A 23963-nucleotide genomic window follows, 5' to 3' on the forward strand; every position below is an offset into this window, starting at 1 on the left:
TCATAAAATCCAGTATTCTTCACGAAGTGCAGAAGGGCTTTTGTGGCCTTTGCGTAGGCTATGGTCCAAGGATCTTTTCTTCCACGAGCGCTCTATTATCTAGCAGGTTGAGTTTAGCTTGTAGAGTACGACGTTGAGCGTCAAAAAATGGGCAGTGGCACAGAAGGTGCTGTAGAGTCTCATCGCACCCGCACAAGTTGCACGTCGCACTGTTGGCCATCCCTATATTCGGAATCAATAGGCATTGGTAAATGCGACGCCCAACCACATGCGACACAATAAAGTTGTTTCTCGACGGGAGAGTTCAGGTGGCAGGCGAAGCTGCAAGTTAGTGTCGAGAGAGTGCAAGCTTGCGTTGGTGAAATCCGGTGAATTTCATCGTATAAGTGTGATGTGGCGAGCAAGTGATTGAAGTTGCCGCGCAGCATCAGTTCTTGAAAGTGGTAAAGGAACCCGCTGAGTCGAACGCAGATTCACCTGCGTTGTAAATGCCGACAATTCCGCAGTGGCTCGGCAACCATTAAAATACAATGTCGTTGACTTTCTCGAACGCGTGATGATGAGTGTGCCTTATTTTGTACACTAGCTGCTCGTGTAACCCACGATGTAGGCAAACTCAGAGTTTGTAGGGCGGCTTTAGAATCGCAGAAGATGGCCCAACGTTTTGGTGGCTGCTGGAGCACGTACTTAAGTGCACCTTGAAGAGCCGCAAGTTCTGGTGCTGTCGACGTTGTATTGCGCGAATATTTAAATCGCAAAGAGACGGCGTTGGATGGAACAACTACTGCTCCGGTAGAACTGTTGGAATTGGTGGAACCGTCCGTGTAAATGTGTATGCTGTCAAAATAATACTCATTGAGGAGAAGCAGAAACAATTGCTTCAGGGCTAGTGGTGAGAAGTCTGCCTTCTTAGCAATCCCAGGAATCGAATGGCACAAGTGAGTTTGCCGGAGACACCACAATGCCGATGTTGGGTGTTTCGCAAGCTTGAAGCCAGATGGTATCGAGTCATGGTGTCCCGTCACAATACTACAAAATGTATCCTGTGGTCTTCGCACTGGCAAATCGGCTAAATGGTGGGATGGAAGCGAAATGACAAAACGCATATAGCTGCGCTCATATTTTGCATTAGGGAGTGTCGTAATCGTCTGTGTATATTTTGACGTATTTAGTTACTAAATGAGCTTAACGGGAACCGAATACCGAGCAAAAAAAAAAAGAAACGCAGGTTTAGTGGTCGCCCGCAATATTCTAATTCGTGTTCAGTGGGTCGAAACGTCAATGGCACGACCACCCCGCTTGGATAACTATAGCGCTGATCATCGTAACCAGCTGTGCGATGTAGGAAATAATTCCGCGACAAATTTAAGAAACAACAAGATGGCTAGTCGATTAGTGCACAGAGCTGATTAGTCGGTATAGTGCACAGAGCTGAATTCTCAAGGCTTTTCGTCTTTACTAATTAGATGTCCGAAATCGGGGTTAGCTTGAATTTTCTTTTACAAACAATCTTGGCGTAAGCAGTTTTTCTGAATAAGGGCCCCATATCTTGAAGTGCACCAGCGCACATGCAAAAAGAGAACGGAAAATGCGGACAGGACAGCGCTTACTTGAACTTAAGCGAGGTCAAAGATAAACATTTATCTGATCAATGTTGGGAGAACACAAGCCTGAAACGCCAAACATGCCAGTCTTACCGTGGGCGGGAGCTTCGCGTGCCGGGAGCGATGCGAAAGAGGAGTGGCGACGGGTGCCTCGAAAATTCGGCGACAGACACAGGCTCTGGCACCAGCTCCCCGCGAAGTTGTAAATTTATGTCAGCGTCTGTAATTGGGAGGCAGTTATCATGAAAAGATATTTCATTTCATTCTAAAGTAAGCAATGAGTTCGTAAGGTTGAGAGACTCTTGTTGCCACAGAAGAGACGCGGGTATCGAGAGAGAGAGAGAGAGAGCAAAGAGAGAAAAGGTAGGGAGGTCAACCAGAAGAGCGTCCGGTTTGCTACCCTACATTGGGGGTAAGGAGAATAGAAAGTGGAAAAGATAATTGAGTATCCACGTGCACTTAGTGCTTAGATATAGAGAAAATACCGCTAAATTTGCGCTATCACACTAGCGTCATAGATTCGGTGATCTGGGTGCTAAACTTAACGTTCCTTCAGTTGTTCCACTATAATAACCGACTTACCCTCAAGAAAAAGAAATGTAAACTTTTAAAAAAATCTTGTGATCATCATGCTCGACATTCCTTTCACGCGGGCCAGATCATGTCGCAGGTTAAGCGCACATGCTCTGACTGACCTTTCTGCGCCCCTTCGTGCTAGTAATAAAGACGCTTGCCCTTGTTTTTCCCGGAGGAGAAACTCCTCCATGCGCAGTATTCTGAAGAAGACACGGCCTCAATTCCGGTTTCCGTAGCGCTTTCATTGTTCCGGAAGAGAGGTTGGAGAGCCCATAAGCTGTTCGCCTGCTGTCGTGCGAGATGCCACACGAGACAGGGCGACGACGATCGCAGACACGAGACGGTTCTCCTCGCGGGCTCACGACCACTGCGAAACAGGCGCCGCTGCAGTAGCCGGAATTACAAGCGCTCAGCCTTTTTGTCTCCATTCGCGCCCTTTCCAGCTGACTCGCTCCTTTCCCGCCGAAAGCGAAGACCGGCGCGCATCCTGTTCGTCGTGTGAAAGTGCGGGTTCTGCAGGGTGAACAATTCTTTTCCTCTTTTTTTTTTCGTCCGAGACTTTGCTCCACGAAAAGTCTGCTGCGCACATTGTACGGCTCGTTGGCACTCTGGCATTCATTGGGGCATCCGCTAATTGGGGGCTGCGCTACGCCGCTCTGCTGCAGCGGAGCATTGTGACTTCATTATTGCCGCCATGTACTCGTTTTTTATCTTTTCGGTTACCCACCTTTCCCGTCTTGTCTAGCTGTACCCGCAACGCAGTGAGTCACTCGCATTCAGCTTGGCGCATGGGGCGTAGTGAGCATCTGCCATCGAGGCGTTTTTATTATTTTCCATACATTCTCGTCAGCCACTCTGCGCAATGGTTGCGAAAAAAGAAGAGAACGGTCATAACCAGTGTAACTTTTCTTCGAGTAACTACTCCTCTCAGTAGGAACATACAAGCAAATTTTAATGGCTAAACGCTGGAGTTGTAGCCGAGAGTTGAAGTTGGAAAGACAACCGCTGTCTTAATTAAAGACATTTTAATACGGTAGGAACATCCACATATAGAAAATTTCGCTCGTTGGTCTGTCACAGCTGCCCTGTTTGTCATCCCTTGATTGATTGATTGATTGATTGATTGATTGATTGATTGATTGATTGATTGATTGATTGATTGATTGATTGATTGATTGATTGATTGATTGATTGATTGATTGATTTTTCGTGCAGCGTGGAGGAGTTCCCGCGCCGTGCCGACCGCGGCATGATCCGCTCGGCGATCGGCAAGGCGCTGAAGGTGTGGAGCGACGCGTCCAAGCTGCGCTTCACCGAGATGGCCGCCGCGTCGAGCCGCCGCCGCCGGCCCGGCGACGAGGGCGGCGCCGACATCGCCGTGTCGTTCGCGAGGCTCGACCACGGCGACGGCTACTCGTTCGACGGGCCGGGCACCGTGCTGGCGCACGCCTTCTTCCCCGGCGAAGGCATGGGCGGCGACGCGCACTTCGACGCCGATGAGAACTGGATCACCGGCACGCCCTCCAGGGACTCCAACGGTCAGTCACGCCGAGCGGAGCCACAGCTAACGTATTGCATTCCTAACCGCTATAGATAATCGATGCTAATGGATACTTGCAGTGGGCGAACGCAACAATTTGGAACCGCGCTAAATGTGCTCCGGCGAGGACTCGCGCCGGTAACGGGGCATCGCCGAGGCTCGCACAATCTCTCGCGAAAGCATTTCGGGAACAGCCCCAAGTGTTCCTGTATGCACATTGAAAAACACCGTTAGTCAGAGAGCCCTTGTATGCACAGAGTTTTCTACAATTTTAGCAGGAACCTCTATGCTTTTTCCAACGCCCGAACGCGTTTTTATTGTTCGTTTGCCAGCTTTCAGGCTATACGCAGAACTGTAGGAGTAGGGCGGCACGGAGTGTGCGGCATTTAAGGACGTTGGTTGAGATAATGTTCGTTTATTAAAACCAGTTACAGGCCCCTAGGAATCACGGTATAATCTGGAGTGCCTCGATGCCCCACCCGTAATACTGTCGATTGTCTACGAAATGCAGCCTTTAGTGCCACATCACCTCCCTCGAAATTGGAAAAACAACCACACGCACCTCACCCAACCTCTCTCTATACAAAAAGAAAGAAAACATGCTGTGCGTGTTATGGTGTAAAATACGCGACATGATACTAAGAAAATTGTACAGAAAGCATCGACAATCGCTGTCAAGAGAGAGAGAGAAAGTAAGAGACGAAGAGCAGAGAGGTTAACCAGATAAATTGTCAGGTTGGCTACTCTGCATTGGGGTATAAGAGCAGAAAAGATGAGGAGAAAAGGAGAGAACATACGAAGAAAACCTGTCCGCACAAACACAGTAATTGCACCTGACAGCGACTATAGCTTTGCAATCAGTCCCGATGCTTGAAAAAGAAAGAAAAAGACATTATAGCATTTTTACAGCAAATACAATCATGCACGAACTTGACATTCTGGACTTCTGGCCAATCCGATGAGGAAGAGTGGACATTAGCCAATGCTACACAAAGCCATAGCCAAATGAGAGTTAGTTACCATTGTGGCGTGCCGTGTGGGAGGCTGAGCATTAGATGGGTCTCTAGGGAACAAAGGTATTGGTCTGCAGACTGCCGGCGTCTTTTGGGCAATGTAAGCCAGGTTAGTCCTTCCTGCCCCTCACTTTTATCTTTCTGTCTCTTCGCGGGGACTCTTGCAATGTACGCTCAATCGATTTTCGTACTGTGACAGGACAGATTAAGTTAGGCGCTTTCAGTATGCTATCATACCGAGTGAAAGAACAATTATCGAATTGTGTCAGAGGCACGTCGCCGGTTGATCGCAAGGGCGAGAGTAAACTTTCAACTCGGTGCGTAAAAAAGAAAAAAGAAAACACACAGGTAATCACATGGATGGTAATCATGGCATGGTAATCACATGGCAGAATTTTTCGTCATGTCACATATGTTCTACCTTCTGACACCATCCCTGCTTCGTTTCAAGTTCTCTCTGAATTATAACAAAGCGACTCAAAACGCACCCTTTCCTTTACTCTACTGCAAGCTGGCGGAACCTTGTTAGCAATTTATGCGTGTCCTCCGGTTTAGCAGTGCGCCAAAGCATGCCCTGTAACTGTCTCGCCTCTACCGATTTCGGCCGCCGACAGCCTCGGTAAAAAAAAAAAAGGGCACCACGCGCCAAACCGTCGGAGACCCACCTACAGCTTGCCAGCTCGCGAGAGCTTTAAACGCTGTTGTTTCGCGTTCAAAACTTGGGCGCGTGTCCCCAAATGAGATGATCGCGTGCACGGCGCATCAACCCGCGTGGCTTCGGCAGGAAGCCGCGGCGACTCAAAAGCCTGGAAGCGCCGGCTGCTTCTTTCGAGCGATCCAGAGATGCCTCGGTGGGACTTCACGCCACTTAGATGTCGTTGCGCAGCGAGGCCTCGAGGGCGGCACTGGCTGTGTCCTTCGTCCTCAGCTGCTACTCCGTCACTCAATCTGCCTCGACGAGACCGGTTAGAAAATTCCTACATTCCTTATGTCGTTGAACGATCCGTATATAATCAACGTTCAGCCGAATGTTTGCTTTTAACAGGCGGATTCTGGTCAACGCGTATTCACTGTTTCCGCCAATAAATGTGGGAGAGAGGGGGAGCGGAAGTTTAACCAAGACTGAGCCCGGTTGACTACCCTACAATGGGAGAGCGCAAAGGGGTGGAAAAGGTAACGATCAAGGAATATGGTGGAGTTCAGGCAGGCTGGACACACAGACAAAATGGAGTGTTCAGCGCTGTCTCATAGAGGGCCACTCAGTCCGACTGACTTGGAAAAGCGTTCGTCCGAGCCTTGCGAGCTTCCAACTGCGGCTTTCTCTCAAAATTAAATGCTATATGCGCGCGCCTATAGCCAACACCAGCTATAGCTGCAAAGCCTGTTGGTGCCTTCTGGAAGATGCGAACCTTCGTAACTTAAACGTCGCTAGGGAAAACACGGGGAAGGCGGAATATGGAAATTCAAGGCGATGAGCAAAACGAGAACACCATAAAAGCGGGAGCCAACGTTTCGACAGGTGTACCTGTCTTTTTCAAGGCGACATATGCTTTCCTCGGCACAGTATATATGTAGGTGGGGTTCTTCTAAAGGGGACAGGTGGTAAGGTGGGTGGGTGAGGCAAGGACCGAGAGTGTGTTATCGGCGAGGGTGTAGAATTCAGAATAAAGGGGTGCTATGTACACGGCCGGTGGCACGGCCGTATGTCAGCCTGCGTGTCAGCGGTCGTGTGCGCAGCACCCTTCTATTATCTGCTTCGCTAGAGGTCAATGGGCCGATCGCCTCTCTGAAAAAGATAATAAAAGGAGCGGCAGAAAACGGTGCTCGTGAAAAAAAATACTGAAATAATAAAAAGAAAGGGAGAAAGAAATCCACTAAGCAACTAAATGCAAATAACTAAGTGTTGTTTCCTATAATTTTAAATTTGAAATTCTATTCGCTATGCTAAATTTCAAGCTATAGGCAGGAGCACTTTGTTATTTGCATTTGGTTGAGTAGTGGTTTTCCTCCTTCTTTTTTTCTTTTATTTATATATTTATTCCATTTCAGTATTATTTTTTTCACGAGCACCGTTTTCTGCCGCTCCTTTTATTATCTCTTTCAGAGAGGCGATAAGACCACTGACCTCTAGCGAAGCAGATAATAGAAGGGTGCTGTGCACACGACCGCTGACACGCCGGCTGACATACGGCCGTGCCACCGGCCGTGTACATAGCACCCCTTTATTCTGAATTCTACACCCTCGCCGATAACACACTCTCGGTCCTTGCCTCAACCATCCGCCTTACCACCTGTCCCCTTTAGAAGAACCCTACCTACATATACTGTGCCGAGGAAAGCATATGTCGCCTTGAAAAAGACAAGTACACCTGTCGAAACGTCCGCTCTCGCTCTTATCGTGTTCTCGTTTTGCTAAACGTAGCTAGGAACTTTGTGTAAAATCAGTACTCCTCTACTTTATACTGCGTGACGAATTCGCACTTGAGGCAGTGACGTTTCCGTGTGCTGAGTCTGCGCTGGCATTGCCAGCTCCGACGGAGGTGCTTATCCGCGGGAGGATACAGCACAGCACCGGCACTGACGGCGGCAGAGGGGACGATGTGACCGTTACCGCTGTCGGAGAGTTAACGCGCTCTCTTGTTTGAATGTGTTATCTGTCCACAAATACGGTGAGCGTTCGATCACAATCCTGGCCATTATATATATCTGAAAGTATCGTGGCTTACCTGTGTGGTTCTCACATGACAAGGGGAGGCGGCCGCGAAATAATTACAAAACTACACATTGAGCCATGATGGCTCTTTCGTTTACTGCTTGAGCGCAGAAATTACTCTTGATGCACGGCCAATAAAGCTGTTTAAATAGCAAAGCGTTAACGCCCCATGCACTTGCGTCTCGGTCGTTGTACGTTCACTCGAGTTATTACTGAAGTAACGGTGCTTGAGCGTCTCCTCCTTTCGCTTTCCTCCCTCTCTTTCCACTTTACTCCTTCACACCCGACGCATTTAAGGAGCGCAAAACTCTTTAGGAAAGAAGGCTGCGACAAAGCGGATTGAAAAAGCGCTCCCCACGAAAAGTTAAAGCAACGCAAGGCGGCGTTTTACGATGCATTTATTGACTCTCCGCTACACATACCCGTGAACGGCTCCCCTTTAACGAGCCCTCTTTAAACGCGGAAGCGAAGCGTTGTCGAGGCACCGCGCGCGCGTGACGTGCCCCGAATGTGTGCGCGCGCTCGGGGGCACGGGGGACGCGGCGACGACGACGGTTTTTCTACGCGGGAGGCACAGCGTACGCGCCGCGAGTCGCCGGCGAGGCGGGGACCCGCCTCCCCCCTCGACGAGACGCGCGAATCCATGCTGAGTCACGAACTGCCCGTCCGTTTGTTTTCCTCCAGGTGTGCTCGCCGCGGGGCCATATGAGTAATCCGCGCAGCGACCGGCACCGAAAGGGGGAGGGGCGATTACGACGACCGGCTGTTGGCACCGGTTTCCTCGCGGGGTTCGCTGCGTATAGGTTCGAATGCCTCACTTTTTCGTTTGTCGGACGAATTCTTACTTTCAAAACGTTTCTTGTTCGTAAGGTTTCGAACGGGGAGGATTTTGCTGCAGACTTGATCGGCCGTTAAAAAGGCATGGGAGACGATGCGAAAGAGTATCTGGGTCGTCGGATGAGGATGAACTTTGTCCCGGTCATTCGCCTGCTGACGATCAGGTGTCGATGCCAGGATCCTGAGCGCTGGTGCGCACTGCTTCAAAAGCGACGAGTGGGTTTTCGTGAACAAAGCAACTGTTACTAGTTCTGTTCGCGACATTATACGACGCGCGAGTTTATGGCACGGACGCGTCGTTTAATTCGCCTCATTTAACGTGGTGAAGGTGCGTGTTGTCCTCATCGACATATTTACTTGTTCGTTCTTACTTTATGGCGGATTTCGGCACGAAGGGCCGCAGTTTTAAAATTTTGTGAACAATGCTATGGAATCGCAGAAAGCGTTTCGCTTACGTTTTGAATTCACAGACGCCTTCGATCGTGCACAAAAGTAGCGGACCCCGCCTACGGCTTCGACCTCCATTCGTGTCACGACTATCAAAGCTTTTGTCGTCGCTTTTACTCGAGAGTGCCATTCAGCCACAACTATAACGCCATAAAGGGAACAGTAGGAGTGAAACTACACTCTTAGTTGATGTGCGGTCGCGCTACGAAATAGGCCACGGTAGGGGCCTCTTATTCTTGCTCGCGGGTGTTCGTTACTGTGCGCACTTTCGATGGCCGTCGGTCGCCTTCCGCACTGCAACCCTTCGACATCTGTGAATGTCAACTGTATGATCGCTTAGAAAACTACTGTAGCAACACTTTCGGCTCAAGCACACCGGGGCACAACGCATGCGCACGTCAACTTTTCGCGCTGCTTGATGCAACGGCACAGGAGTCACAAATGCTTCTTTAAGTGTTCCAGCAGTTACATGCAACCGCAACGAGCTAAAGGAAGACGGAGAGCCACCGGCAAGTGCCACCCATGAAGTCGCTTCAAGCTCGAAGAAACTTGAAACGAATCCTCGTGTCGCAAAGCAGTTAGTCTAAAGTCAACTAGTGAAATTTTGTTAATTAGTCGCTTATACATTTCGATTTCTCGCACAAGTAATGTCCGTCTCTTGGAGCAATCCAGTTCAATGATTAGAATTGCGCACAGGTGATTCCTTAAGATTCTGCAGGGTCTGAAGATTAATTCTGGCAGAACCCACCCCATGACGAATGTTGACGTTAACGTGATTAGCACTGAAGCAATGTAGCATCACAACATGTTGACACTGCCGAAACGGGCCACGTACGAAGCGTGTACTGCAACCGGGCTCCTCTCGCGACTCCTCCCTCTGGACGCGTCGCGCCATCTGGCGGCGCCGTTGCGAAGTACATGTGTGGCGCGTGTGCGAACATATATTTAGACAACATTGTTTAGGCATATATCTCCTGGGTTCAATTCCGCCCAACACTTTTTTTAAGGAGCGGCACATATTCGGTGATCGAAGTTAGCGTGAAAAATGATCTGGTATTACTACTATTAAATCTGCTCATTTTCGAAATAGAGCACTAAATTCGCCCTTCACAACCTTCGCGGCAGTGCCATAATTATATGGACAACCTGAGACCTATCTCGCTCACATCGTGTGTAGGCAAACTAATGGAGGTGCGAGATAGGCTCTCAGAATATTTGGAAAAGCCTAACACTTTTGCAGACACCATGTTCGGCTTCCGCCCACACAAGTCGGCACAAGACATATTACAGTTCAATCACGACATACTACAGCCAACGGAGCACCCTCACAACGACAAAGTTGTCCTGGGCTTAGATCTAAAGGGAGCTTTCGACAACGTTAAACACAGCACTATCTTATCACACCTCAGTGACACCCACAGTGGCAAAAATATATTTAAGTATATGAAGGATTTATTGACGGATCGAGCAGCACTCGTCAGAATCCAAGACACTGAATATGGACCCTACGAAATGGGTACTAGGGGTACGCCACAAGTCGCTGTGCTTTCCCCGCTGCTATTTAACCTTGCGATGGTGCATCTCCCGGCCCAGCTAAACGGTATTGAAGGTGTGCGGTATGCGCTGTACGCCGACGATATCACGATCTGGGCCACAGAGGGAAACATACGGAGGAAAACCTGCAAGCAGCCGCCCACGTAGTGGATCGCTACGCGGAGCGCTGTGGACTCCAGTGTGCACCAAACAAACCAGAATTTGTGCACCTTAGACCAACACCTAAGGACACTACACAAATACGCCTCTCTTTGCCTACTGGCCCCATACACGAGGACAAGGAGCTCCGAATTCTCGGACTCTTTATCCACAATCAAAGAAGAATTGACACAACACTAGAAAAGCTCCGCAAAGTTGGGGACCAAGTGGGCCAAATGGTCCGGCGCGTTTCCAACAAGAGAGGGGTATTACGAAGCAGGAACGCTGTGCAGATAGCTCATGCTTTCGTAACCAGCCGAATTCTATATTCGGTCCCCTATCTCCATCTGCGGAAACATAATGAAACCAAACTCGAGGTCATCCTCCACAAAGTTATGAAGAGGGCCCTTGACCTCCCTGTTGCAACTTCGAACGCGAGACTTCTCGCTTTGGGAGTAGTGAACACCTTTCAGAAGCTCAAGGAAGCCCACCTTACCAGCCAACACACACGTCTTGCTCAGACAAAGTCGGGACGGCATTTGCTGGACCGGCTCCACTTGAAACACAGCTTTCACATTCAGGAGTGGGTGCGAGTGCCCGAAATCTGGAGACGCGCCATCAGAGTTCAACCCCTCCCCACAAAGATGGATAGGGAAGACCACAGTAGTCGTCGTCAGGCGAGGGCGGACGCCTTGCAACGACACTATGGCAACAAACGCGGAGTCTTCTAAGTGGATGCGGCCAGTCCATGCCGCGGGGGCTGATATACGGCAGCGGTCATCCACGAGGAAAAGAAAGTAGATGGGCTCACTTTCAAAGCTTCGGGCTCAACACATGCAGAAGAAGTAGCTATTGTCCTAACTGCCTCTGACCCCCGGTCTCCTTATATCATAACCGACTCGCGCGGGGCTTGTCGAAATTATGAAGCTGGTTGGATTACCCCACTAGCGGAATTAATATTGGAGAACTAAAGCAACGGGGGAATTGCTCCTACCCCCCATTGCCTGGTCTGGACTCCAAGCCGCCAGGGCCTACCAGGGAATGAAGCCCCGAACACGGCGGCGCCCGAGCACTCATCTACCGGACGTCCCAGTCAGATCATGAGTACCTAGAATCCGAAGGCAGCTATGTTGTTACATTCAAAGATATCACGACCTTTTACAAAGATAGACATCGCCAATATCCAACTCCTGCAAAAGAGCTTGGCAAGCTAGGCTAATGAACGCATCTTGATCCGACTTTTCACTAACACTTTATTGTGCTTGGCAATCTTGAAATATTTCGAGTGTTCCTTCACTGGCAAGTGTCAATACCCTGGGGTGGCGGCTGACACCTACCACATGGTTTGGGCTTGTCAGCAAAATTCAGCTCTTTCCCTGAACCCTAACCCATGGCAATCCGAGAGGAGTGGGAGCCGACGTGCTCGGTTGCTCGGACCTTCAGGTCCAAAAAGCCTTGATCCAGAGGGCTAAGCTGGCGGCTCGTACCAATGGGGACCCGGAATAGGGACTCCACCCATTGCGGAGCCCCTTAAGGGCTCCATCTCTCTTTTTGTTTTAAATAAAGGCTTTAAAGCCAGCCAACAAGCAAGCAAGCAAGCAAGCAAGCATTGCCATAGCGCAACGAAACGTCCAGTCAAATATGCCATCAGTGTCCATTTTTTTTTAGGATGTCGAGCAGAGTGGCATCGTTAACACAAATATGCGAAAGTGAGGTGCGACTCGGCGATCTCTCTGGCGAGCCGCGGCAGGGAGGGGCTCGTCGCAGCAAAACGCGTGGCCGCGAGAGCAAGCTCCCCTGCAGTGCAGTGGGGAAAAAGAGGCTCGGCCGTTCTTCCGCAACAGGGACAAGAATGCCGCCGGAATTCGGGGCTCCATCGAACCAGACAACGAGATTTTGAGGATAGCGCCCGAGGACCACCCAGGAATTCGCATTCTTCGGCGCTCCCTCCCGATCGAGCCATGCAGCCGCTTCAAGCTAGCCACCTTTATCGGCCTCCCGGCGTCTGTGCAGTCTTCTTGCGACAGGGCTTTATAGCCGCGCGTTTATACACTCGGATTCCTTCTTCCTGCTCGTCAGTGATACTCGATGCTCTTTGTCTTCCTTCTGCCCCGGATGGGGAACGCCATAGGGCGACGAGTGGAGCGATTCGGGTCACCCGAGGGATCGGTTGTTGTGAACAGGCGAACGGATCCGCACCGTAGCATTCCGTACCGTACCGTGCCTATCCACTGTGCGGAGCCGCTTGAACTTGGGTCACCGGGGAAAACACTTGGAAGAACCGTGGCGTTGACGCCGTTCAAGGTCGATACGTTTTTAGCGTGCGCTGCCGTAAGAGCACGCAGAGCTTTTCTGTTAAGCGAGCGAACGCAGCGTGACACGCGGCGTCGTTGGCGGAAACCGCGCAGGTGACACGCGTCAGACAGCGAGGAGACCATTGTATTGCTACACAACAGACAAAAATAAAACTCGGTGGTCGTGCAAAATCCGCCAGACGTATTATAGTCCTCGACATTTCTTCTTACGTTTTGACTTGACAGTCGCTGCTTCTGTACATTGCTGGTCAAGGACGGACACCAGTATAGTGTCCATGAAGGTCGGGTAAATGCGTCAACGAAATGTTCACTTTTTTTTTTAATCAATTTACGCGTACGGCATTTGGCGCACCAGGAATCGCGCACAACAACGGTTTGCACACAACGCCGTGTCGTTACACGGGAACATCTAACCCTAACGCCAGGTGAATTCATCAGAACAAGAAGTAATACAGTAACTTTCTGCGCGCATCCTTCAGATTGTTTCCATATTATGTTTTTACGATCTGTAAGTTTCCTGGAAGGATATTATAAATTATAGACAATGGTTGATTCGAACTACCTATCGAAAAACGCGCGGACAGCCCATACAAACAACATGAGCGTATTCTTTTCTGTACACAAGACTTCATGTAGACATTTAAAATAAATCTGTACACAGGTTCGAGAGAGTGTTCGAATAAACTTTCTCAGCGGACGTATAGGCGTGCCGTAGAAATTGTCTATAGAGAGTGCACGAACGCCATAGACAGATGCGTGTAGGCTTTACTGCGGTTTCTCTCCTTTTTTCGTATAACCTCGTCAAGCTTCTCCGACACGCTTTGTATAAGCCTAGCTTCAACCGCTTCGTTGAGAGAGAATTGACTCGTTGTGTGAGGACCTTTCTTTTTTCTCCTTTTTTCGACGCACGTGCCTGTCATATGTTTCAAAATTTTTCGAGAAGCCCTTCGAGCATTTTTTTTTTCCTTTTCTGCGCATGGTGAACAACACTTCTGGCCCTCTAAACGGCACTATCTCTTTCTCACAGTAGTTCACAATTTCCCGTTTGTCGTGTTCCTGTTTTCATTTTCGTTTTACTACTTGTATTTTTTTTTGTATTTTCTCTCAACGACTAGAGTCGCCGTTTAGGTGTTCGGCCACAGACGACTCTCACTCGCTTGCGCCGTTTGTTGTCCGCAGCCGGCGCCCTTCGACAAAAGTGGACAGACAGCGCCACAGCCTGTCTCACCAATTCCGTGCACTGCAGTGAAAGCTGGAGGTAGCGTCGGCAAGCGAGGTAGTACGGAAAGTTAGGCCGAGTAGGGGCGGCTGAGCGTCTTGCTCGTTCTCTGTCCTTACTTCTCCCGTTCGCGGTGCCGGCAAAACGGAAGGATTACGCAATTATTAGCGCCGGAGTGTGGGTTAGCCCCTTCGAGACGCGCTGCCGGCTCTCGCCGTTCCCGATTGGTCCGACGCGTCGCGCGCAGCTTTCGCCGCACTGCACGCAGGCCGTGAGGCGGAGTATAACCGGCCGACATCCGGCACCTTTTCTTTTTACGCTGGTCGCCGCCTTCGCCTCGTCCTGTCAGGATGCCGTCGTCGCGCGCGGGGCAAATGTCTTCCTTCCCGAAGAGCGACGCGTCAAACTGGACGTGTAACGGATGGTGTCTGCCATCCAAGGGGACCCGACTGTCGCACTCCATCGATTGACGGAGCCGTACGCGCGAGCAAAAGTGCCCGCATCCTTTGCCAGCCCATATTCCAAGTTGGTGTTGATCAATTGTTTATTTTACGCGTACGTACACTTTACGCTGTCTAAACCTGCCTCTCATCTCAAATACCCGCGTCATCTTCACGGTTTTTTCTCTATTTCTCTTTCTGTAGCCACGGGCTCTCTCGTGCGGCTGCGGCCTTTCAGCATTACTTTTACCTCTCAAGCAAAACAAAAATTTGAAATGAGAAAAAGAAAAAGAGAACAGCTCAGGCCTTACGTTCCGTCCTTCGCAGTCACGATGTGTCTTTTCTTCCTCCTCTCCTCTGCAAAACAGAGAAGAAACGCAGTGGTGATAACACAAAAACGAAGCAGCCCAATAAAATAAATGCCCGAAACAAACATATATTTTTAAACCCGACGCAAAAAGTTGTGTTGAACGATGCGATGACGGCACGTGCTGCGAATTGAAAAGAAATAAGGAAACGTTTGCCATAGAAACACACAAATATGCTCAACTACAAGGGTAAGGCTACCGAATGCCTTTGCACACCGAAGAAGCGGTTCGTGAACAAAGAAGTGTAGTCGGCCAGAAGACGCATTAGTAGCACCGAACGAACACGGCATACGTGTGCACAGAAAGAGAGAAAGGGGAGCCAAAGGAAAGGCAGGCAGGTTGACGAGGTCACAATATGGTTTGGCATCCTCTGCTAGATGCAATCGGTATAGAAGTCAAAGTACGAGGAAAACTCAGTATATCGTTTCAGTCTTTCGGAAAACTTCGTCAGAAAGGTCGGGAAAGTAGCCAATCTTCTTTCTCTGTTCGTAAAACCATCCTAAGTTGTCGCGACATGCGATTGTCTCATAAATAAACCACGTGCTGCACTAGCATGTCTGCCAGCCATGCCAGTGCGAAACACAGAGACGTTTGTAAACGCCATGCCGAGCCACGGTCACTGCCGGAGAGTTGATGGTAGTCGTCGCAAGGCTTAGAGGTAGGTGGAGCTTCAGACGAGCATCGAAGGCAATGGAGACATCAATTCGTCAAGGAAAGTCTACTAAGACAAAGTAAACTTACGAAGCATATTGAGCAGTCACTGCATGTAGCGTGGCTTCTTTAAACTAGGATGGATATATATCGGTCACCATATAACGGGCATGATAGACGACTTTGTTCATTAGCTAATTAATTACCGATAAATTGTGTATGTCACTTTCATGTGCCCAACAAGCAGGTATATTATATCTGGCCAAAAATACCTCTGTGTAATCGCCGCGAGAAAGAAGCAACTTGTAATGTCTAAGCCAGACCGCATCTACGCGTGCGTAATAGGGGCACAGTATTTCGGTTTAAGAAGCGTGTTCATATGAATTACGATATTGCTGAAAATTCACATGACAGGCTCATCTTGATGATCCGACGTTGCTATCTGAAGAGCGAATAAGGCTGTATTGAGAAAACTGCGATTTCTTCTCACTACTTTATAGAGCAAAGAGAAAAAAGAAGGTAGTGCGTGCCCTCATATTATTTTACGTCTTACTGGCGCATTTTTCTTTTTTTTTTGCATTTAATAAGGGCATGACACAGTAGGCGAGGAGTTCTTAAATTAAAGAAAACGAGTGCGGAACGCTTCTTTCCTTTTTTTTTAAGCGCGAGAACAGACACAACGCAAAACAAAAGACAGAACAAGCAAGCTTACAGGAACATTAAAAAATAATATGTCCGATGTCTGTAGGCTGTATATCCGAATGGGTATTACTGTCGGCTTCATACCCACCCTTGCGTCTCATGTCACCCGTCTCAAGATTTTACCGCAAGCGTTACACTTGCCGCTTGCATTCGTTGCTTACCCCATTTCTCGCGCACATGGAAAACATTACTTTTTTTCTCATCGCTTGTTAATCCTACGATATTGACACGTGTACTTTTACTTTATACTATTTTATTTTGTTCGATTACCTCAAGGGCCCCTAGTCAAGAGGTATTACATGAGGTGTGTACATTCACATCTAATGCGCGGCGAAGTAATACGCACGGCGCCGGTATACACACTGGTAAATGATATTAATTTCAAAGACGTTTCAACTCCCGATTGATTGTGAACAAGACTCACGGTTGGGGAGTGGTAACATATTTTAATTTCATACAGTTTTGCCTCGGTCGGCGCTATGTGTATTCGATGCTATGATGTTCCCATACGAGACGGGATCCTGTCAGACACTCGGCCACATGGTATATACACTGCTGTGCCAAAGCACCGAAGTACTTGCGTAAGTGGCGCAAGGCTAAGCTGGCGCTCACAAAAATCTCTTACGCTAGAGTTGTTCGTAAGAGCGAATTCCAGCCGATCCTGATTCCGGGCATACCATTAGTGAAGGCGGCCAGCCGGTGGCAAAGAGCCCTTACCAACAAAAAATCTTGGGCGAGTTCAGCCCCTGGTTTTTCATCTGCCTCAGTGCTGCAACAATTGTGACAGATGATGTGCTCTAACCCTACAGCTTTTTTTTTTTTTACTTGAGTGTAGAAATGCAAACAAGAGAAAGATAAGGGTTTTTCGCGAAATGTCAGGCCTGAAAAGAAGCGCTCCGTTTGACTTATGCGTCTCAATACCACAGCCACCCGGCTTTGTGACGTGAAGGGCGCAGCTGAAGCGCCGAGTTAATGCCGACAACAAAGTTCCTGCCAAACTACCGGAAAATTAGCTCTTGCCGCGCCGAGGGCGCCAAGAGCTATACGAGAGCACCCCCCCCCCCTCCTTCAGTCGGCTGCGAAAGAAGCACATACACTTCGAGAAAAAAGAGTGATAGAAGGCGAAATGGAGTTTTCGGGATCACCAGTAGATGGTTCGCATTTAGGTCACGTTTGTCGAAGGAGCTCCAGCGCCTATTGCGGGTTTCCTCGCCTCTATCGTTTGGTGTTTTTTGTTCGCCCTTTCACGCTGGCTCTGCTTCCCGGCGCGGTTTGTCAACGTTTCGCAATATCGCGCACGCTTTCTTTCTGGCCAGCTGCGTTCTCTGCTGCGCTAAAATTCGCGGACGTGATTTAGCGCGGTGTACTCGTGCTTGGATGGCTACTTCGCTAGAGGTTGGTGGCGAGAATTTTTGTTTTTTTTTCCTTTTCGTGCGAGGAAGCTCTAAAAAAGATTTATTTTTACCTCGGCTGCCCGCAGTTTGTGTGGCTAATGCGACGACTTTCTAACACCAATCTATTATCTGGAAAACCTGACCAGAGTTAGGCTGACCGCACTTGACACTTGACCACACTTACCCGATTGACCAAGCCCTGGCTCGCTTGCTCGGTTGCTCACAAAATGAAAAAAGCCCCCAAGCCCCCCTAACCCCACCCACCTCCCCGCCCCTCTCCTCATTTAACGAAGGCGGTTAGACTGCGCGCAGAGTACCACTTTCTATCTTTATTTTCGCCGTCACTTTTGCGTGTGTATGTTCTAGAAAAATTTACCTTATCGAATAGGGTACAAAGATTAAAAAGAAAGGCTAGACGCCTTAAATATCAAATACCTTTACACTTTCACATATTGCAAGAAGGAGAGACACAAACTGGGAAAGAAGAATGGATTGAAGCTATGCGATAAACAGTGTGTCCAGCAATGCTCCTAACGCATCCTATTCAACAGGGCAGTTGGTTAATGAGAAAATACTAAAAGATGGTCACATGTAGTGTGATCGTTTTCATCGACACACATAAAAGAAAGGATCGAGGCTGATATGCCATGTGTGAGAATTCGTTTATTTCTATCGCTGACTATCGCTAACTTATGACTCAAGGTGATTGTTTGTATTATTCGGAAGGTTTAAAGTGACACCGCAGCCCCCCGTGTTGTATTAGTAATGCAAACAATGGCAGGTATCCCCTCAAAAACAACCATTTCGCATACATTGAGGTGACAAATCCCCAGGCAGGCAGAAAAGAAACCTCCTTAGTTAGATAACGCAGCAACGCTTCCTGCAGCAAAATTATTTGCAACTAAACTTGCAGGATTATATATGCATTTGTTGCTCAGTTTCATTAGGATTTGAACTGGACGCATTCGTCGCTTTCATAAGCAAAAATCCTGCACATTCTATTAACGAAACTTTCGGGTTTCAAGTTCTCGAATCGAATAAGAATGCGTTAACGGACCCCAGTCGATCCGTATTCAAATTCTCCGAACAGTCTCACATCACCAATATTTTTTTTTTTTTTTTGTTCACAAGCTAAATTTGCCTTTGTGGGCGTGACGGCGTCGAGAACGCAAACGCGTGATCGCCGTCGGCACCCTTTTATGAACGTTTCTTTTACTGATCTGATTGGCTTAGATGCGGGTCATGCTCTTTCTGACCGACTCGAACGGGCAAACGTGACGGAATTATTGCACATGGCGCATTTCAACAGTGTCTAGAATATCGACTCAGTGCAAGATATGCGCTAAACGTTCCTGGACGCACAAGAATGGAGCGACGTTGCTCTGTGTTTTTCATTGGTCCTCGTCGTTTTACCACATTTACTTTTTTAGTTCGCTTACGTGAGTACGTGTTGTCAAACGTCTACCCGTGACCCTTACGTCACCGTTAGCTCACATTCAAATCGTCGACCTCCTTTAGCTTATGCACATCGCAGTTATGTCAAAGCATGGTCTGAAAATCTTCCTGTGGTGCATTTACTCGCTTTGAATATGGAAGCAAGCGATCATAAATATTTTTTGCTAGGTCTCGAAACAAACGATTATAATCAAGAAAGTACTTCAATCGTGCACCATGCTGAACAAAATTTCGGACGATGAATTTACAGAAGGACGGTTTGCCGGGCGAGTTGCATGGTATTCTATTCTTGAGGCAAGTAGCGCCAAGAAAACTGCGCGACATTAAAGGAAGACGAGCGCAGCGCTGACTATCAGCCGAAGCATTCCACGGAAACTGTTTCAGTTGCGCGATTGTTTTTGTGCGTTTTAATATGCATGTTTTTTTTTCTTCTTCTTCTTTTCCCATACTGTTGTTCGCCACACGGCCTTTACAGGGTGGGTTTAAGGCAACACAAATAGAAACTAGGCGCTAGAGCAATAAGGTTAGATATTCCATTAATATGGGGGGGGGGGGGGGGGTTATCAGTTTATATCAGTTTATATATCAGTTTATAGTGAGCGCTATATCCGTCTTCGTTTCTGTCGTGTAATTATTTTCGTGCAGCTTCTCTCAATAAAATTAACCTATTGGGTTAACTTATATCCACGCGTTCTTCTTTCCTTTTTTTTCCCGCGTTCTTCATTTGACGCGACAAGTAGCGTAGGGATTACTTCCAGGCGTCAACATTTTTTTAGCAATAAAAGTGTGCGCAAGGTTGGCGCAGCAGCATAACGAGAATCAGCGAAGCCCGGCGAGTTGTCGAGACACGTTCGACCTTCGCATGCTTGCCGGGTGCAGAAGCACGCAAACGAGAACGCCAGCATTATAGTAACGATGGCTTTTAAAGGGAAACCCAAGAGAAAAATTTATATCAGCTGGTTTAGTAAATTAACTGCCCTGCTAGATCACGCCTGAGAAAGAACGCCACTGTTGCCGTGAGGACAGGATCGACAAGCCGGAAAAGGCGCAAAAATGAAGGAAAAGGATGGGTGGTGGCGCCATCATGAAGTTCCCGCACCTAATCTAACTGCTTACATGTCACAGTGAAAAAAAGTAATTGAATTACAGTAAGCATTATCGACAAAAAAATAAAAAAAGGTAACCGATCACTTAAAAAATGACCAAGAATGCAATTATTTACAGATAAATTGTTATGTACGAGAAACATTCGCGTACATTTGCGTCTTCATTTCGCACTCTTTACATCGTTCGGTGCGTTCAATTTGTAATTACTTAACAACACCATACATCGCAGTCTCAAGGCCAAGCTCTACTGACACGTAAGTCCTCCGAAAAGCTCAACGAGCTCGGGCCATGACGTCATAGATTACGGCGGCGTCTGCTCGGGCCCACTTAAATTATTATCGATAAGCGTGGACGACACTATATTCTAGAAGAGTCAAAGACTGAAATTCACAATTTCTAGGATATTTAATGAGCCCAAATGGCTCGAATATTAGAAAATAATTTGAAACGCGCTGCGTCACACATACCAGAGCTGGGATTTATGTCACAAAATTCAACAAATTGAATTTCGATCTTTATTGTCTTCTAATGATCAACATATGTTACCGCGAAATTACATAAAATGTAGTTTTAGAAGCGTACTTAATTAATCAGTGTAAACTGATCTACAGTGCTTCTCGTTAGTAACAATAGAGGAAGAGCCACAGTAACTACCTCACTAACTGTGGACGTAAAGGAGGTGAGAAATGGCGAGGGCACCCGGGACCGCTTTGCATCAGCAAGGCCACAGAAGTTGCGCGGTACCCCGCACCCAACAAGATGCCGCGAAGTGCGGCCGAAATAAGTGGCTCCCGATGGAAGCGGCTGCCGACAGCCTTCGCCCTGTCCGGCTGTGGCCGGAGCCGCCCGGTTGTCTCGGCGAGGAATTGTATTCTTTTCGCCGACTCGCTTTTCTTCGTGGCCCCGAGCCCCTGCGAGGAGTGGCTTTTTAAGGAAGCGCCAGATTAGGAAGCGCGCGGTGGTGGACAAGGACCGGAAGCAAGTGCGCAGCCTGCTTCTTTGTGCGCGCACGCGTGGACGACGACGCGCACCATTGTTGTTGGGCGGGGGAGACGGCACAGGGCCCCGAGCCGAATTCCGTGCACCGCGGTGGTTAACGGTGTAGCAGTGAAAATCGAAGGCCGTATTGACAAAACATTTCGCGTGCAAGACGGGTGTCTGTATTCGAGAAGGTGTACTTCGTATTTATACAATTGATTGATAAGAGTAGCCATGGCTTCGATAAGCCTCATTCACTAACGTTATTGGCAGCAGTCCGTTATCATTTGTTTATTGGCCAACCATATAACCTTCAGTCTTCTCATAGTAAAGGCACACTATAAACAGTGTCAGCTATGCTCGGTTGGTTCATCATATATGCAGAGTGGCGCGGGACCGATAAGATGCCTTTGGGTAAGCATTGTCCTGTTTCTTGTGCTGCTGCCCGCGTATCGGTATGAAGTTGCAGCGGACGCGTGGCCAGACATGCCAAAACGTAAAGACGGGCTGGGTTGGTTAATACCTCTCGCTGCATGCCCCGAAGTACAAGACATAATGCGGCAGGCAGCGCGGAGGTATCGGGCACCTCACTGGGATTTCACTGGGTGCAGCGATGCGTTTCTCTCTCTCTCTCTCTCTCTCTGGCGCGTAAGACATCCCGACCCGCCACTCTTGCTCAGCTGTTACGGCGTTCTGCTGCTGAGAATAATTAAGGTCACGAATTCTGTCTCCGGCTGCACGGCGGCCGCATTCCAGTGAGGTGAAATGCATAGCAGGCTGCTTTATGCGAGAAACCGAGAATCACACGTGGCCAGATTTATTCCGGAGCACTCCACTACAATGCCTATCACAGCACCGCACTGTACCCTTTGGTGCAAAACCTCATCAGCTATTGACCATATACAAACGCAAATGCCTAAAACCGTAATCGGAGTCTATGATTCTTGAGGTTTGCCTAATAGAGACCAAACTGTCTAGACATGAATTACAGAAGGGTTGAAGATTGAGCTTGTTTGAACCTTATTTGGAGAAGCGCTACACGACGGGACAAGGAAAGACAACACAAGGGCGCAAAGAAATCGGAAACAAACCCGATGGGTGTGTAAAGACTTAAAAAAAACTGTAATATTCCTACGACGTTCTTATGCAAGTCAATTAATTGTTTAGGGCACTGGTGATTGAAGTCGAAGAACAGAACATTCCTCTCCGTTTCTTAAGTCAGAACGCCTTGCGAAATGTGAATGTACCTTATGTTGGCGAGATTGACGCTACTATTCACCGTTATTGCGACCCATTCGACCTATAGAAAGAACTGTGCTGCCGCTATGATTCGAGGCCATGTGAACGCATAGCACAATCCCGATCACATCTTGGCGTACAACATGTTCGAGCACGTACTTTCAAGTTCACTGTCACCTGTATCGACTTCAATAGAAAAGTGCGGCTCCTACGCAATGTAAAGCACGGACTCCGCTCTGTCAACTCCTTCGCGCTCTCGACACCACGGTGACACTGTCTGCACGCGCACGCACGCACGCACGCACGCACGCACGCACGCACGCACGCACGCACGCACGCACGCACGCACACACACACACACACACACACACACACACACACGCACGCACGCACGCACGCACGCTAACATTAATCACTCACTCGCGTCGCCGCGTACCATATGTCGTGTCAGGTACCACACCCTAGGACCACGCGCACCGAAGTAAAACCATTCGAGCTATGCTCGTGAAACTACTGCCAACTTTCCCTAAGATGCTTCCGACATACAATTCAGGTATAAGATATCACCGAACTTTATATATATATATATATATATATATATATATATATATATATATATATATATATATATATATATATATATATATATATATATATATATATATATATATATATGAGTGTTCGGTTGTCAGAGGTTTGACAGCCAATCACCGTAGGTACGAAGTTCGTATCTTGCACCGTGTGTTGTTTATTCTTTTATTTATCTTATTTTATTCGTTGAACAGCTAGGAAGACAGTAGCCGGGGAACCCTATATATCCAACATCAGGATAGCGGAAAATTTTCTCTTGCAAACAATTCTAGTTTAAGAGCATTTTGTAAATATGGGCTCAGAGGGGGAATTCGGAAACCATCTAATACGTAAGTGCACTTTGCCACTGGTGATCATCAACCTTCGCTGATGTCCGTACGCGAAAACCTTCTTTTTTTCAGGATTGTGAATACGGTCCCGGATCGTAAATAATTAACGCTTCCTCAAGTGACTTTATTTGAAGGCATGGCCAATTTTTGTGGCTCTCAACAAACGAAGGCCTCGCGGAGCTGACAAGCGGCGTGCCGATCGACACGCGCGTGCGCACAGCCACCGCTGCTGCACGGTACACACGTCCCCGTTGGGGGGAGTGTCCCCCGACGCTGTTGTGAGCCCAGCCGCAGCCGATGCCGGACAGCCTCAAAGAGTTTCGGGAGGGCGGACGCCTTTTATCGGATTCATCGAGATTGGAGAAGGCTCCCTTCTTTCCGGAAGAGCACAGATTCCAAGAGCGATTGGATTGGATTGACTTTTGGTTCGAGCTACCGCGCGTGTGTCCCCGAGATTCTGCAAGCTCCTGTGCCGCTACCGCAACTTCTTGCTGTTACGTTGTTTAAAATGATGAAGAAGAGAAGGAAGGCACACAAAAGAACAGGGTTTGCTTGGTTCTCCTGAGCTCCGTAGCTTGGTACTGTTGTGCCATGGCCGCTCGATGAAAACCGGGCGGCCGTGGCCGTGCTTCCTTAACGTTGAGGCTGTAGCACCGCAGAGGCTTTCCTTCGACCGCGGTAATGCTAGAGCGCTCGTCGTGTAGTTGAGGAAGCTTGTTCGTTGCTTTACTTCCAGAGACACAAACCGGGACC

General features: G+C 48.4%; 1 protein-coding gene across 2 annotated transcripts in view; it reads left to right on the forward strand.

Annotated features, from left to right (window-relative positions):
* LOC135898491 (matrix metalloproteinase-2-like) overlaps window positions 1-23963 on the forward strand; it is a 273911-nt gene that overhangs the window by 208504 nt on the left and 41444 nt on the right. For both annotated transcript variants that reach the window (XM_065427434.1, XM_065427435.2), the window contains exon 3: window positions 3396-3718. In XM_065427434.1, the coding sequence (XP_065283506.1) occupies window positions 3396-3718 (323 nt within the window). The remainder of the gene's footprint in view (window positions 1-3395; window positions 3719-23963) is intronic.

This window comes from Dermacentor albipictus, chromosome 2 (genome assembly GCF_038994185.2).
Source record: "Dermacentor albipictus isolate Rhodes 1998 colony chromosome 2, USDA_Dalb.pri_finalv2, whole genome shotgun sequence".
In the NCBI taxonomy this organism is placed as follows: domain Eukaryota; kingdom Metazoa; phylum Arthropoda; class Arachnida; order Ixodida; family Ixodidae; genus Dermacentor; species Dermacentor albipictus.